General features: G+C 33.9%; 1 protein-coding gene across 1 annotated transcript in view; it reads left to right on the top strand.

Annotated features, from left to right (window-relative positions):
- Positions 1–17,964, top strand: part of lrrk1 (leucine-rich repeat kinase 1) — a 90,283-nt gene that overhangs the window by 12,324 nt on the left and 59,995 nt on the right. Inside the window, 11 exon segments of the mRNA XM_079637247.1 lie at positions 3,475–3,646; positions 4,864–5,043; positions 6,164–6,312; positions 7,469–7,695; positions 8,803–8,930; positions 9,895–10,058; positions 10,659–10,796; positions 12,608–12,720; positions 13,213–13,283; positions 14,456–14,585; positions 15,562–15,674. Of these exon segments, the coding sequence (XP_079493373.1) occupies positions 3,475–3,646; positions 4,864–5,043; positions 6,164–6,312; positions 7,469–7,695; positions 8,803–8,930; positions 9,895–10,058; positions 10,659–10,796; positions 12,608–12,720; positions 13,213–13,283; positions 14,456–14,585; positions 15,562–15,674 (1,585 nt within the window).

Raw genomic sequence — 17,964 nt, 5'->3', positions numbered from 1 at the left:
GAACTGTGGTTCTACTCCTAGAACCTTTAAAGGACGTCAGCAATCTTGGTTGAGTTTACTGGGTTTCAAGGACTTGAAAGCGTAGAGCTTGCATCTGTGAGGCCTTTAGAAGGATCTTGGATCTTAGGAAAGTTACAGCATGTGTCAATCAAGAAAGATTAACTTATGTCAGTGGTAAATAACAGGAGTGTCTTCTTGGTTGCCCTTTTGGATCAGGAAACACTCTAGTTTAGGGTCCTATTCTCTATTGCTTATTAACACCATATTACTAGCATATTGGCTATTTATTAGTACTTATAAAGCACATATTAATGCGTTATTCTGCATGACCTGATTCTACATCTTTTAATCCTACCCAATACCTACCAGTAGACTTAACAATGACCTTGTTAACTATTAATAAACAGTAATTTGAGGCAAGATTTGTAGTTAATAGTTAGTTAATAGTGAGAATTTGACCCTATTCTAAAGTGTGAGCATACATCAGTACTCCTGATGCCTAGAATCCCAGAGCTGAGGACAAGAAACCCAGAACTGACTACACCTTGTTTGAAAGTGTGATTTATTGTATTTTATACTTTAATTAGGAAGTTTTATTTTCCTTTACATGTTTGTCTATTATAAGAATACAATTAAACAATTAAAATAAATGTAATTGATTACAAAAAAAAACTGCTAACCAAAGCTTTGACTATTAGTGTTTTAGGACTTGCACAGAGAAGTCTTTTGACCAAATTCGAAGTATTTTAAAATGCTTATAATTTAGGCCAGACCCGACCTACTTTGCCTAACCTGAGAATAAAAAATCAAAAAAAGGTTGAAGGTGTTAAGATCAAAATACACACCGCAAAACAATGGTAATGTATTTTCATGGAACTGATGTAAAAAAGAGAGGCAGAAAACATGAATCATATGGTGTTTGTTTCCTAAAAGGCTTTGTTCACAGTAAGGTGATTACAGATGAGATTTCAGCATGTGGTCAGTTACTGTGCAGTGATACTCCTCTGTAAATGCTGTTACAGGTCTAATGTGGTCACTCACGAGTGATTGATGGTGTGACTGTAATGGCTCCTAACCAGCCATCAGTTAACACACACATCTGATCCTCCACACTCATCGCATTAGTCCTGCGCAATCAGTTTGTTATTGAGCTCAATGGTCTTGGAGATGAGAAATTTGTGTATATATAATGTTTCTATATTTTTGTGTTACCCTAAAACACTTGACCTACGCTCAGAATGAAATGCTTCGTATGTTAGTGTAATACTATTTTTAAAAATCATTTGATTTCATTGGTTGGTTGTTAAATTCAGCAAGTGACATAAATAAATAGAAATGTTTTACATTTATTAAGTTAGCAGACACATTTTTCCAAAGCAACTTATAAATAACAAAAAGGTTGAGAAAATTGGAGAAAAAATTTAAATAAAAATGCTTTGTATTGCACATATAACAAAGCATTTTTTGTATTTTTACTCCAATTTTTACTCCAACCTTTTTAACTAAGATTATCAAAGGACTTGGATATTAAAAATAAATCACACTTGTGGTTCATTCGTCACGCAGAGAATGGAAGTTCAAGTTATTATTTTTATTTTTTTTAATTTTTGAATAATATTTTTTATTTAATTCAGATATTTTTGGCATATTTGGTTCGATCTACGAACGCCGATCCAAGTGCGCTGAACTGTGTAGAATCTCATATGGTCCAGCGAACTTGGATCGGCGTTCCTAGATCGACTGATAGAGACTGTTTTTCAAAGATGGCTTCTGCCTGTATACGCGAAGTTGACTGTATGTATAAAATATCTTCTTATTAAACTGTCTGGACACTGTCAAAGTTCTCAATGCTTCGGTTTGAAGGTAGGGACCCTCATTATGCTACCGTGTTAGTGTGGGGCTATTTTGAGCCTTGTTAGTGGTATTAACAAGCGATTTTTATTTGTCATTACACTATGCCCTATATACTAGCCTTATAGGTTAAACTGTTTTTAGAGATACAACTATTTACATTCGATAATCATGAAAACAAATCTCAGATAACGGTTGACTAGGTAACAATGTGTAATTAGACCAAAGGTTCATTTTGCGCCGGAGTTCTCCTTTAAATGGAACTGATCAATGGAATTTCAGAAATGAGTTCTGCAACAATTGCCTGTAAAGCCGGTTTGAAACGGTGTATATTGCGTAAAGCAGTATAGATCATCCAGCTATTTTTTGTAAAAATTGTATTCTGGATACAATTTGCTTACTGCAGAAATAGTAGTAGAAATTGTATTGCACTTATTCAGAGACTGAAAGAGATCAGTGAGGAAAAAAGGATAAGTTTATTGTCTGTAGGCCACAGTGAGCCAGTAACAGAATGAGGAAGTGTATACTTGCATTTAAGCTAATGTGACTTTTGCAACAGCTGTTTCGCCTAAAATTAAATCACATTTTGTAAAATAAAGACTATTTTTGGAATGGCATACTTGCGTACTACTCCTACTAATCCACTACATTTGTCAAAATATGCATCCAGGGCTTTAATAAAAACTGTATCCCATAGTTCAGTGTGCTCTACTCTACTTAATTTTCCGTTTCCAGTGTGACAAATGAATCGTGTTAGTATTCCATTCTCAACATAGCCAAAAATGATGGTCTGACCATCGTATTTGAAACACCAGGTTCATGATGGGCAATATGAATTATTGCAGTTATGTAGCAATTAAACGAATCTAAAACATTAATCAAATATGTTACACCACAGTTAGTCTGTGATTTTTATTTTTATTTAAATACTCTATATACTGTACCGTGGGGTGTGAGAGAAATTAATACTTTTAATCAGCAAGGACACATTAAGTTGATCAAAAGTGACAGTAAAGACATTTATAATGTTACAATTTGTTTTATTTCAAATTAATGCTGTTCTTTTGAACTTTCTTTTCATCTAAAAACCCTTAAAAAAATATAAGTTTCCACAAAAATATTAAGCACACAGCACACATTTTTTCAACATTGATAATAAGAAAGTTTTTCAGTTTTCACTGTATTTCTAATTAAATAAATACAACCTTGTTGTGCATAAGAGACTTCTTTCAAAAACGTATTGACCCCAACTTTTGAACGGTACTGTAAAACAAAAATTACAAACTAAACTATCCATTCATTTGGTGTAATCTGTCATTTGTGAAGGTGAATTACTGCCACCTAGTGCTGATTTCTCTAACTAGATGTATTTGTGGCTTCACATATGGCCTACAGTATAATGGTCATCTTTTCTAAACTCTTTTGGAGTATGTGGACAATTGTGGTATGTTTTAAAAAGACACTTGGAGCTTAATTTTTAAGTTTCAGAGGTAATATTTAAGTTATTTATTTATTTATTTTTTACAGATGCTGAAGTATAAGTGGTATGAAAATGTTTTTTGCAAAATGTCAGTTTTTTTTATTGAAACAGATTTAACAGAATTGTATTGTTTGTGTGTGTAGCTGGAGCTGCTGCGTTTGGCGGTTCAGAACGGTGACGTGGACGCTGTTCGGTTTTTGCTGCAGGACGCGCGGGTTGTGGTTCCACAGGAGCCCAGCGTAGATAACCCTGCCGTCTTAGCGGCTCATCACGGACATCAGGTGTTGGTCAGAGAGCTGCTGGACTCCATACCACGTGAGCGAGACCAAAATCAACTTCCTCAAAGTCAGCATGAAATGAAATTTGACAATTCTTATTTTTTTATAGAATATTTCAGTTTTTATTATAAAGTATAAATCGTGCATATCATGACTTTTTTTGTTTTGTTTTGTTTTGTTTTTTGTGCCCTCGTAATCTTTAATCAAAATAACTTCCCCTCTCTTTTGGACAGACATCTCTTCTCTTCTCTGATGATTTGTTTATTGGTGTGAGAGCGGGACAACCTGTCACTCACACGAGATCAACAATAGCAAACCACAACAATCACAACCATTTAATCAATTTCCCAATGAACAAACTCAAGTCTCACCCTCCAATTTTTCTTGTTCGAAAAGCCGTTTCACTCGAATATACGTCACAATATGAAAGAAGAGACTATCACAACTTCCGATTCATGCTGACTTTAATGTCAACGTGAAATCAAAATTGACCCTGTTTACTTTTTTAATGCTCATTCCAGGTTTTATTGCATATCGTCACTGTCGCCTAACAAACCTTGTATGTTCAAAACTGCTACTTTTCAGGAAATGAAAAAAAAAACTTAAAAAAAAAAAAAAAGAGTTAAACAGTATGTTGTCTAAGTTGATATTGTGGCTTTATATATGGTCAGAAACTTGTGTGTGTCCTTATATTATTAACATTTTACCAAAATCAAGCTCAATTGGAGTTCCAAGGTTTTTGACCAGTGAATGTCAGAGATTTGTGAGACATTAGAATGGCCGCAGTAAGTGCATTGCATCATGTTTTCATCAACTTACAGGCTATAAAGGTTATGTTAGCTATCTGGGTGCTCAGTTTTTTCTGTCATTTGGACAAAATCTCATGTTTATAAAATTACATTTTAATGTGCTTTGCACAGGTTATATATATATATATATATATATATATATATATATATATATATATATATATATAATAGGTTTTACCGACAGTTTGAGGATCCAGTGGAGTTATACGGATTAGTCACCACTAGCTCTTTTTAATACTTTTCATTGGTTAAATATTTGCAAAAACCCACAGACAGACGTAAAGGTTGACCAATAGTAATGATTTATGGAAAAAAAAAATCTGAAGATGCAAGGTTTCCGCCCGACAAAGATATGATTCGATTGTACGTGTTATTGCGAATAACAAAAGCTATATCATAATATAATAATTTGCTCCACTTTTGAAACAACTTTCTTTTTTTTTAGGTCCGTGTGTCCGTAAGGATCTGCTGAACTGGATGTTGGCTACGGCGTGCCAGCAGGGTCATTTAGAAGTGGTGAAGCTGCTGGTTTATACATACAATGCTGACGCCGAGGACTGCGCAGTAAATTCAGGAGAGTTTGCCATCATCACCGGTTTGCCCCTGTATGCCGCGGCGCAGGCAGGTACTGGAGGCTTCTGCTCATTGTATACTTCACAACATTATCAACTTTGATTAAAAGCAAAAAAAAATCGACCAGTATTTGTACAAAAATACAAATGTATAAGACTGTGTACTAAACGGATTTAGTGAGGGAAAGAACTACAATCCCGTGAAGCATTGGGAGCAGCATAATCAAATAAAAAATTATGGAGATATATATAACTACTCATTTACTCAAACTCAAAAATGTTGATTATATACATTATGTAAAAACTATATTTTAAGTTTATTGCGTTTTATCGAGTTAATGTGGGTGTTAGCACTGTTTGCATGGATAGCCTCAGAATTAGCATTTGAATAGAGCTCGCTGTCAGTAGGTGTTCACAATCACATTAGCGGATAATGAGCTACAGTAACACAAGAACATCTCACTTTTTATACAGATTACATAAACAGAGAGAATTTTTGTTTATGTTTTGAATTAGATCCTTTAAAAACGCACTTCAATTTTTATAAAGATATTTTGCTCATGTCTGTGTGACAAGTATTCGCTGAGTTTTGTTTCATTTTAGAGACATGCTCCAGAAAATAAGTTCTCGGAGACCGAGACGGCAGAAAGCACACCCTATTTGTTTTATTTTATTTTACAAAAGCACAATGTTTTGTTTTGATTGTAAATGAACACATACAAAATAGACCTTTTACAGTTTCAAATGTATTTCTTTTATATGTATGACCATAAATGACCAAATGAGTATTTTAAGTCTATTTTGTCGCTATATGAAGAAAATCTAGCATGTCGACCTCAGATAGTTAATGTGTGACTTGTCTGTAATTTGTTGTCATTATGCTTTTTTAATTAGATTTCTATCTATCTATCTATCTATCTATCTATCTATCTATCTATCTATCTATCTATCTATCTATCTATCTATCTATCTATCTAGAGTCAAGTAACACTTTATCATAATGAACTGCACACCGAGAAAGCTGGGGAATTTTGACAGTGTTCAGGTTTCCCCCTTTGATCCAGCGCACATGCACTTCCTCCACTGCACACACTTCCTCTTTCAGCACAGAGGTGGGGAGAAATAAAGCAAAAGTTCTTCCTGGTCTAACCGAAGTTTGTTTTCTCCACTCAGGAAATAAGGAGATTGCATGTTTTCTGCTAAAGAATGGAGCCGGTTTCTCCTCGTACACGCTGATGGATCACGCAGACTTCAGCGGGCAGCTGCTCAGACAGCGCCTCCTGGAGGACAAAGACACGCCTGTGGATGGGGGACTGCTGCAGGTGAGACTGATTCACACTCTGACTGACCGAATTATTTTAAGATCAGCGCTGGACTCATGAACAATGCTGCGGCTTTATTTTACAGAAGTTTTACAGTCAGTACTAGTTCCTCTTTGTAAATGTATTCCTTTTTCATACACATACACACAGGCAAAACTTGATGCCTGTGCATAAACACTACCAAAAATACAAATAATAAGAAGTAAAATTGTTGTTTTTATTTTTAAAATTGTTGTTTTAAATGAAGTCTAGGTGCAGGACATTCCACATCCTCCAGGAAAGTTCCTGCTTATGAGTTTGAAAGTTGTAAATCTAATGATTTTACCCAACCCAAACAATCTAACCTAAACACAGATCGATTTTTAGCATTCGATATCCAATTATATTATTCACATTTGGTCATTTGATCAGTGTTTTTATTATTTTTGGGCTATATTTAGTTGGCTAAGTGTAATATTAATGAGCAAATGCTTCTTTAAAAAAAAAATCATAACTTTAAAAAAAATGCATAATTTGTACTTTTTTTCAGGTACTAAAAATGTTTCTGAATTGATCATAACTTCATGTCAACTAACTCTCATTAATTTGCAACTACATGTCAATTAATGACAACTAATTTTCATTAGAGTATTAGTAGACTGGGGAACATCAAAATAGTGTTAAGCAGACAGTCTACTAATACTCTAATTAGACTAAGTTGAAATGTAGTTGCACAGTTATTTACAGTTAGTAGAATATCGAAATAAAATGTTACCTTTTTTATTAAATTTTTTTCCATTTTATGGCTATATTTAATCATAATATTGTGTATATTTAATCATAATATTGCGTATTATTCTGTACTATTATGTATGTATGTGGTGTTCTGTATTTTTATTCTATTTAATATTTGCCTTTAGTTTAATTAATTGTATTATATTATAATATTTTAATATTTTGAACATATTTAATTATGCTTTATTATAATATTATATAATAATTAATTTAATATTGCTAAACTGCACAATTTAGTGTTTATAAAAATTGTGTACTGTCAACATTCACAGTAGTAATGTATTATGATCAATACCAATTTGATTTCACAAGGATTCTTTAATCATCACTTCTTTATCTCGGTGTCAGGAAAATCCCACAGTTTCACTTTCCTCGTCCACAGGCTGTCCATGTTGATTGGTCAGGACTGAAGCTACCCTGGTTGGATCTGGACTGGTTCATGGACGTATCGTCTCGGATCACAGTTCTGGATCTGTCTCATAACTGTCTGTGCTCGTTGCCGTCTGTGGTGCCCTGGGGTCTGATACACCTGCGTTCACTCAATCTCTCCCACAATCAGCTCCGAGAGCTTCCCACCCCGACGTCATCACAGGAGATCATCTGCAGCAGGTCCGTAACGCTTCCACACACCGCTCAAAATCACACAGAGGATCCAGGAATACCAACACACTGTAGATCTGGAAAAATCACTCATCATTTTTTCGTTATCCTCATGCTTGAAATATTTTTGACTAGATAAAATCAATTTTCTGAGTGCACTCTTTATAATACGACTAAAAATATCCGTATCAAAATTAAAAATTGTTGTGGAAATTCATCACATCCACTTAGTATCAATTTCAGATGTTTCTCCAAAAAGTTCTGATCAGAAGTTCATGTCAGTGTTGTTTTAGGATTATGTATATAATATAATATTATTATTATTATAATTCACTTTTATTTTCATTTTTAAAAATTTCTAGTATTTTTTAGTAATTTTAGTACTTCAGCTTATTTTATTCAGGTAATTGCCCAGGCAATATTTACAATTTTCGTTTAAGTTTATTCAAGTTTTTCATCTAATATTCATTTTATTTTAGCTTTATTTCATTAAATGAAAAACTATTTTACTAGTTTTGTAATCATTTTTATTATAGTAATAGTTTACTGTAATAGGTCATACTTAGGAGGGAGAGGTTACTATGTGAGTTTAGGAGACCATAAGTCTGAATGGACATCCATGACATACGGAGTCCCTCAAGGCTCAATTCTTGCGCCTCTTCTATTCAACCTGTATATGCTCCCACTGAGCCAAATAATGAAAAATAACCAAATTGCTTACCACAGCTGTGCAGATGACACACAGATCTAGTGCTGGTTTAGTTGGTGGACCAGTGTAGTTAGCAAATCTTAGCTGGTGAAGCTGGTCAACACTATGCTTTACAGCTATGACATCTGTCTCTGGAGAAACATCTGAAAAGCAGGACATGTAAATAAGTCTCCATTCAGTCTCAATGCTGTCTAGGAGAAACAATTGAGATATTAAAGAGCTCAGTTGTGATTTTTCTTGGTCACATGCTAAAGTGGGACCAAGTTGATGTAATCAGCAGGTATATTTTATCGTGTTAAATCCAAATGTTTTGCCCCAAATTCAGCACAGGAAATGTGAAAAACATCTGCAGATACTGTCAGGGCCATCGCCTTTTCTCTCGCTAATAACTGCTCTTTCCTCTGTAGATTATCTCGTGTGAATTTCTGTGAGAATGAGTTAGAGTGTCTCCCTGTCGGTCTGCTTCACCTCGGCCAGTTGCAATTGATTTCTGCAGCAAAGAACAAACTCACCAGCCTCTTCAACATCCCTAACGGTACACACACAAATACACTCCCTATTGGCTTCTCGCATGCCGACACGTACAGATCTTTGCATAAGCAGTAGACAACATTCTTTAGGTTGGCATCAAGCACTCAGTGGCACACTCTGTTTATCTATCGCTCATCCACAGCAGTTCGATTTAGGATCACTGATCATCAGTGTTTACTGCACTGGGTCTGTATTTCAAATTAAAATGTTTGTTTCCTGCTCCTTAACAGACATTATTTTCCTTTCATCAAACTATTAATGATTGAAGTCATTTAAAATAAATGTGGCTTAAAGGGATAGTTCACCCAAAAATGAAAATTCTGTCATCATTTACTCACCCTCAAGTTGTTTCAAACCTGTATAAGTTTCTTTCTTCTGTTGAACACAAAAGAAGATATATTGAAGAATGTTGGCGACCAGACAGTTGATGGACCCCATTGACTTCCATAGTATCTTTTTTTCCTACTATGGAAGTCTTCAAAATATCTTCTTTTGTAATACAATTATAAAATAGTATAACTGTATATCTATCAAATACCAACCTCAAAACCAAAATGTCTTTAATGTGGAACGAACTTTCTTCACAATGAATGGCACTAGCTTAAATATTTTATTTTTCCTAATTTATTAATATGTGAGTGTTTAAAGTGAAATACTTTTGGGAAATTGATATGTCCACGTTAATTGTTATTTATATTGAAAAATATATAAATACATACATACATACATAATTACATTTTATTAAAAAAAAAATGTTCTACCTACTTTTTTAAGCACTCCTTGAGTATTTAATAAGTTGTTGTTTTTTTCGGGCTTGATTTTGCGCATTTATTTATTGAATTAATGTAATGAATACAGCAAGTATACAGTTACGCTGAGTGGTTGTTCAGTGTTACACTGTTTTAAAGTGGTTATCATGGCAGATCTGTATTAGTATGACTGCATTAACAGCTGTGTTTCTGCTATAGGCACTAACTGGATCGGCCTGCGTAAGCTGCAGGAGCTGGACGTGTCCGATAACATCCTGACGGATCTTCCCTCCTCCATACTGCACTGTCTGAAGGCCCTCAGCTGTCTCAATGTCAACAGAAACAAACTCACCAGCTTCCCGGATCCCTGGGCCTGTCCTCTGGTGTGTCACCGCTGCAAACACAGTCTGATCACACACGTTTAGTGCAGTCTGCAGGGCTTGAGAATCTATATTATTAGCAACACATTTTTAAATGAAGATATGATTTTATTTTGTTGTTTTTGCTTTTTATTTTATTTTATTATGATTTATTTAATAATTTATTATTTGTATGTTTTATTTATTTTTATTTTTTTTATTATTTTTTTGAATGATTTCTTATTTTATTGTTTTTTGTTGTTTTTATTTAGTTTTGTTCTTATATTTTATTTTCTATATTTTTGTTATTTATTCGTTTTATTTGTTTTGTTTGTTTTTTAAGTTTATAATTGTTTTTATTATTTTATTTTATTTATTTTAGAGGACCAAAATATTACAAATAAAATAAATATGGAACTGAAAATGTATTTATGAATATGAACAGTAGTAATTAACAGTTACAATTACAGGAAACAGTATTGCATATAAATGATACAATGTTGCATTTTGGGTTAGATGAATGCCATAGGTATGTACCATGGTATATTTAGATAGTGCTTCATTAAATGCCATGTTATGTGTTGTTAGAGTATGATGATAATCAGGGACAATTTGACCCCACAGAAAGTCTGCAAAGCTTCAAACAACCAGATCGAGGTTCTTCCTGACACCATCTCCATCTTCTGGAAGACTCATCTGAGGGAGGTGGACATCTCGGAGAACGTCCTGAAGGAGCTGCCCTCCTACATATTTGAGCTGGAGGTAAGGAGCAACCATAGCGGCCTGGTTACAACTCAACTATTGTGAACCCACCATGCTAGGGTGAATCGAACAAAAAATCTTTGACTAAAGATTAGATTTTTTGGGTTAGGGTTAGAGCATTTGTCTGGACGTTGTACTTTGCAATCTCATTGTTCTAATTAATTTGGTTACTGTAATAAGACAAGTTAGTTTGGTTTTCTTTTATACAGCACTCAGTCCACCCATTTCTTTGTTCTTTCTACCTCATGGTGGCGCTGTTCTCACATTAAATGTCATTTGTAGCACTGAATGATTGTGGGTTTTTTCCTTCTTTATCTCCTTCATGGTGACAGATACAAATGAATCAGAGATCTAAGTGCAGAGATAATAAAACATTTTACACTAGTAAGGTTGAAAGACACTAAGTGTGTCATGAAGTGTTTACAAACGTATGGCAGAACAGCTCAGATGGGGATTTTATAGTTATTGAGTTTCGCAAGTTAACTGGCAAGATGTCAACACAAAGTCAAGGACAGAGTGAGAAATCGAGATTGCAAACTAAAGAGCTTAAAGGGATACTTCAGGATTTAGCATTAAGCTTTGTATCAGTAGAAAACCTGTAGTATTTTCAGATTACCGTGGTTCCCTCCCTAATATCCCCCTGAGTGTAAGGAAGAAGGGAACAGGAGTTTTTGATTTAAAAATCAATTTAATGCTCGAACAGTTTGACTTTACAATCTCTGCTCTTTAAATACCAAATATTTATGCAGTCTCGGAGCAAAGATAGTGATTGAACAATGAGGTGCTAGTCAAAAACTGACGTTGCATTAGGATATCACACTTCACACTAGCACACAACAAAAACTGTTGAGATGTGTATATTATGTCTAGGACAAGGTGAGCATCACTGTTATTATTGCTCATGCAGCTTGAGGAGAGGTGTGCTGTTACTCTGTTCTCTTGTTGATGGATTAAAAAAAATTGGCAAAATAAATCACATGGACTTGCATAGAGACTTGAGTGTGGGCTCTTTTGACTCTTTGGACCACAGACCACCCAGAATGCCCTAGCAACTTCATAGCAATGCTCTGGCAACCTCACACAACTCTCTAACATTGAGATGGCAAGCTTTGCTTTGGATAACACCATTCACATTTTCCTATTTTGTTTTATTGGTTTTGTTTAATATTTATTTGTTTTTCATTTTATGATTTGATGACTTTATTTGAATATTTTTTATTTTATTTATTACCTTTTTTATATATTATTTATTTTTATTATTAATTATTTTATTATGTTGTTGAATTTTATTCTTTATTTTATTCTTATTCGGTTTTTATTTATTTATTTTTATTAATTAAGTATTAAGTACCTTAAGTATAAGCACACTTTACAAGATACCTAGTTCAATGTGAGTTAATTCTGTTTTTCCCGTTTAAATTTTGCTTGATTCTGTTTCAAAAACTCTAATAATAAATTAATAATATATTTTTTAACTTGTTCATGTTTTAATTTTCCATTTTATTATTTACATTTTTTTATTTTATTAATGATTATTTTGTTGTATTTCTTTATTCTCATTATTCTTATTTTATTCTTATTTTGTTCCTTTTTTTTTTATGTTTGGTATTTGTGCTTTATTTGTAGTCTTTTTGAGAGTAGTAGGCATCAAGTTTTCCCAGCTCCTGTATAAAAAATGTACAGCAGATAAATGTGCTAGCCAGTAAGCCCACACTTACAAAATTACTTTATTGCATTATTACTTAATGGGTCAGGCCAGCAATAATGCGTCATGTGTGTGTGCGTCACAAAGATAACTGTGTGTGTTTTAGGCCATTGTCTCTCTGAAGTTGTGTGGGAACCAAATCTCCACTCTGCCCACTCCCAACAAATGGAAATGCTCTTGTCTCCGAACACTAGACCTGTCCAGAAACCAACTGGGGAAGTAGGTCAAACTCACGCACACACACATATATGAATATATACACACACAGAAAGGCTCTGTTCCAAAACCTAGTGAGCCTACATAGGCTGCATCATCCATTGGCACGTTACCAATCTGAAGGCTGTTCATAATCATGCCTTCTATGATAACCTCTTTTGGACAATGCTGTGAAACTGTAATAAGCATAAAAATAGGTAACATATAGGTAAAATAGTCTGTTTTTGTTGCTAGATGCCTTTTCTTTATTGAATAAATTATATGTATATTAATAATCAACGTTCTTTCGCTAAGTGCACACATTATGCATTATGGGATTGCCTTCTCTACAAAGGATACGTGTGATGCTGCCTTATAATTTGGCACATATGATTTTCTAGAACAAAATGTGATCCTTCTAGATCACTAATACATCTTTGCAGTCATTGTGGTTGTATATAGACATATATATATATTGTGAATCTCTGAAATCGAGTGCTCTGAATGTTATTTTAGGACAGGAGAGCCGACCAGAACCAGGAAACTGGCCTTCTTCACTACGTGGCACAGACGGGACCCAGAGCCAGGTACAGTACATTCAAACACTGTGGTTACGTTGCCATGGCACGTTACAGTTTCACACTGTAATTATGGCATTACCAGCCCTGAAGGGAGTTTACCAAACTTACCACAGAGAAACTGCCCTTGCAGTAGAACTAGAGTAATATCACCATGGTAATGATGTTTTGTTGAGTCTGTGACAAGTGTGTGGATTGTTTTAGTAATGGCATCTGAATCTAAAATAAAACCCTTTCAAATTGATCCAAAATATTTTTTTATCTAAAAGGAGACTCATATTTTAAGTTAATTTTAAGTGTTTTTAGTTAATAAGGCTCGGCGGTATGACCAAAATCTTATATTATTCCATAAAAACGTATTTGTTTGTACTGCCATTTTTTCAAAGTTTTTTTTAAAGTAAGGATGGATTAAATTGCTCAAAAATGACAGTAAATATATTTATAATAAAACTAAAGATTTCTATTTTAAATAAATGCTGTTCTTTTGAACTTTCTATTCATTAAAGCATCCTAAAAATATATGTATAACAGCTTCCACAAACATATGATTTCAATACTTAATACTATTAAGCAGCAAATCAGCACATTAGAATGATTTCTGAAGGATCATGTGACACTGAAGACTGGAGTAATGATGTTGAAAATTCAGCTTTGCATCACAGGAATAAATTAAATTTTTAAATGTATTACAATAGAAAACAGTTATTTGATATTGAAATCATATTTCACAATATTATTGCTTTTACTGTATTTTTGATTAAATAAATGCAGCCTTGGTGAGCATAAGAGAACAGAAGTGTATATTAAGTAATCATGTGCAATGTCTAATCATGTCCGTGTTTATGATAATGCATTGAGTTAAATGAAAGACACTTCATCTTATTTCATTATTTTATCCTTTTTGGTTGGTAATGCAAACCAAAAGATATTTTGTATTTTTGCGAGGTAATAATGCAAAGCAGTCCTAATGGTTGTGCGAATATGGACACGTTTCTACCGTCTCATGGTAGGCCCACATACCGGCCTTACCGCCCAGCCCTGTTAGTCAGTAATATTAGATATTAGCTTTAGAGTTACTTCCGCAGTCATCAGTGATAATCCATTAGTCTCCAGGGATTTGAATTCTACATTATGTGGTTATGGTGAAGTGCTCATCTTCTGTGGCTCTTTTTATTTGCCAGTGTGTCCCATTCAGTTTCCTGAAATCTTGCGGGATTCTCTGGAAGTTCTTTTCCTGAATGACAACCAGCTGGAGTGTGTGCCGCCGTCAGTATGTGCCCTCAAGAACCTCTCTGAACTCTATCTTTCCAAGTGAGTCACAGGGAAATCATGGGACATGTGCAGTAGGGTAGATCTTCATTTCTTCCACTTTATTATACGACTGACCGAATACTATTGGTCAATCTCAGTATTCAGGAATCAAAATATTACTGCATAATGGTGCTAAACCGAATAATTGACCGTTGTCTCAACCAGAAGGGTTCTGAAAATTCTTTTTGATAGTTGAATTGAATAAGCCCAAATATAGATGAAAATTTACTTAAAAATGATTAAAACTGAAATAAAAATTTAATAAAAGTGACAAATCACATAACAAAATTACTAAAAACTTAAACTAAACTAAATAAAAAAGTAAATAAAATAATAGCATAATACTAACATAACTGTTTAGCAGTCTTCTCACATTATAAAATAATCTTGTCTCAAATAAATATTTTCGTGTTCATTTATTAATGTATAATGAAATTTATAAAACAAACAATCCCATAATGCATTGTGACAAGCTCAGTAAAAATGGCAGATAGAAATAATGATTATAAATATAAAGTATTCAAATGTTTAGTCATTGAATTTAAGAAAATGTTTATATTTAAATTAAAAATGTACTTTTTTGACTCCTTATTTCTGCGTTTTATGTTTATTACCGCATCATGGCGTAATCTTAGCAACATGTTAATGCCAAACTGCTGAAATCAATCATTGGTATAATGCAGCACTATTTATTTGTTGCTGTCTGTGTAGAGCCTGACAAATCAGTCACTTACGAGGTTCCTATTCAGCTCTACAGCAAAGAGCTTCACTAGTTTTTGGAATGGAGCCCAGGAATCACAGTTGGTGATTCAGGTTTTTTTTACAGTGTGGGTGAAAGTCAAGAGTTGCAAGTCAAACTAATGTGCAGTACCAAATGACTTTTTCCTCTCTCCTTTCTGCTTCAGCAATTAACAGGATGTAATGATGTTTTGTTTAGACTTCCATATCTTCATTTTAATCCTTCCTGTCTCCGTAGTAATCCAGGTATCCAGGAACTTCCTATTGAGCTCGGGCAGCTCTCCAACCTCTGGCAGCTGGACATCGAAGACTTGAACATCACAAACATCCCTGCAGATGTCAGGAAAGATGGTAAGACACTGGCAACTTTTCTAGTCTTGCAGCTCATATCTATTTGAATGGGAAACTTGCTGAGATTACATTCAAGTAACACATGCAACAATATTCAGCAATAAAATCACACATCAATATTATAAATATAGCTTCATGAGGTCAGATTAGTCGAAATAAACTATTTTTCAGGGTGGTTCAGCAAATGCAATTTTTATATTGAATATAGCAGGACTTTACACAAGTAATAAGCAGAGTTATTATCGTTAACTAAATTAAAAACATGTTTGCTAATTTAAATAAAGCTGAAATACAATCATTTGCAAATACAAATTCAGCTGCTTACTTATTTCAGTTATTTGCCAAGGCAACATTTCTATTTTTTTTTTAGTTTAATTTAAAGCACAAAAACAAATTAGGAACTAAATAGGGCTGGGTATCGTAAAAAATTGTCTATATCGATACCGATACCATGACTTCGATACCGGTTCCTGAACGATACTTTTTTTCAATACCAATTTTATTAAACGATAATGTTTTAGCAGAGGCTGTAACATTAATGTGAAGAGGGGGAAAAAACACAAGAAAGCTAAACTGTTAATGCAGCCAACCTTAAGTATAAGCACACTTTACAAGATACCTAGTTCAATGTGAGTTAATTCTGTTTTTCCCGTTTAAATTTTGCTTGATTCTGAAAACTCTAATATTGATGAGCCAAAACATTATGACCACCTGCCTAATATGCTGTTGGTCCTTTGCATGCTGCCAAAATAGCACCGACGTTATCTGGCACGTTAGAGAAGTCCTGTAGTTTACAAGGTGGAGGCGTTGTGGATCAAACTTTGTTGGTCCAGCACATCCCACTGATGCTCAATTGTCAAAGTCGCTCAGATCTTTATTCCTGCCCATTTCACCTGCATCCAACAATTTGATTATGAGAACAGATCGTTTGCTTAACATCTAATCTATCCAGACGTGAATATGTGGCATTGTTAGGAGATGATCAACGATATTCGCTTCACCTGTGACTGGACATTTATGTTTTGGCTCATTAGAGTCAAAACTAAACACTGCTGCTAAATGGATGCTATGAATGGACAAGGAAATAATTATTTAATTCATCTTTTGCACTTTGTGCTACCACAGCAACATTAAACTCAATGTATATCTTGAATGCAATGAAAGTGCTTTTGATAAACGCATCCGCCAAGTGTAATGTGAATGCATCTCTGTAACTAATTAGGTGAAGTACCTTATTCTGTAAGGAGCAAAATGTTGTCATGTTGAACATGACTTTTTTGCATTCGAGAGCATGATATTCCAGTTCAGCCTCTGAAGACTGTATAATCTAGGATTTGTCTGATTAATGTTTCATTGGTGACTCCAGCTGTGAGTTGTTCAGCCAGCTGTCGATTCATCATAGAGCTGAAGCATTTGTTGCAATATTTAGTGTGTTGTGCTGTCATAACAACAGGCTCAAGAGATTTGAGAGGAAGTAGTGTCCCTAACAAACATTGCACACACGAACACTTCAGCAGCGTAAAGCTGATTATCTTGAAGTGAAAATCACGCAATGGGTGGAAGCGTGGGTCGGTGTGGTTCAGCTGAAGATGCCCTAGAGCTTGACATGTCACTCATGTGGATGTGCTTTGAGGGCGCACAACTGATTTCGATAAATGTTGGCATTAGCATGATGATGCAACACTATAATAAGGATAAAATTCATAGTGCACTAAAAAAGAATAGTAATTTTATTTAATCTACTTTTAGGTTTAAGAATCTTTATATTACGTGTGTGTATATATATATATATATATATATATATATATATATATATATATATATCATTCAAACATGAGATTAAAGTTCTTCTATTGCAGTTGGATAAATGCATCTACTAACAGACACTTTATTTTAATATTTTAAAGTATTATAATAAAACAAAGTAATGAGTAAATTAAGAAAGTGACAATCAACAAATTAAAAAAGGAATTAAGAAATAAGTAAAATGGAAATATAATGTCCCATTTGTAAACAATGAGCAATACTTTTTCACAGTATTTATTAATCTTTGTTAATGTTATTTAATATAATGCAACTGTTCATTGCTAGTTCATATCAGCACAGGTCCATTAAATCATATTAAGATACAACTTTTGATTTTAGCAATGTATTAGTATGTCGAAATTAACATGAACTAAAAATATAAAATTATTTAGAAGTATTTTTCATTGGTAGTTCATCTTAACTAATGCGAATAAATGGAACCTTGGTGTAAAATTTTACCAAAGAAGTTTGTTTAATTAAAGAT

Source organism: Phoxinus phoxinus (assembly GCF_949152265.1).
Source record: "Phoxinus phoxinus genome assembly, chromosome: 2".
Taxonomy (NCBI): Eukaryota; Metazoa; Chordata; class Actinopteri; order Cypriniformes; family Leuciscidae; genus Phoxinus; species Phoxinus phoxinus.
The sequence above is the reverse complement of the archived record's forward strand: the minus strand, read 5'-3'. Positions and strand labels throughout refer to the sequence as shown.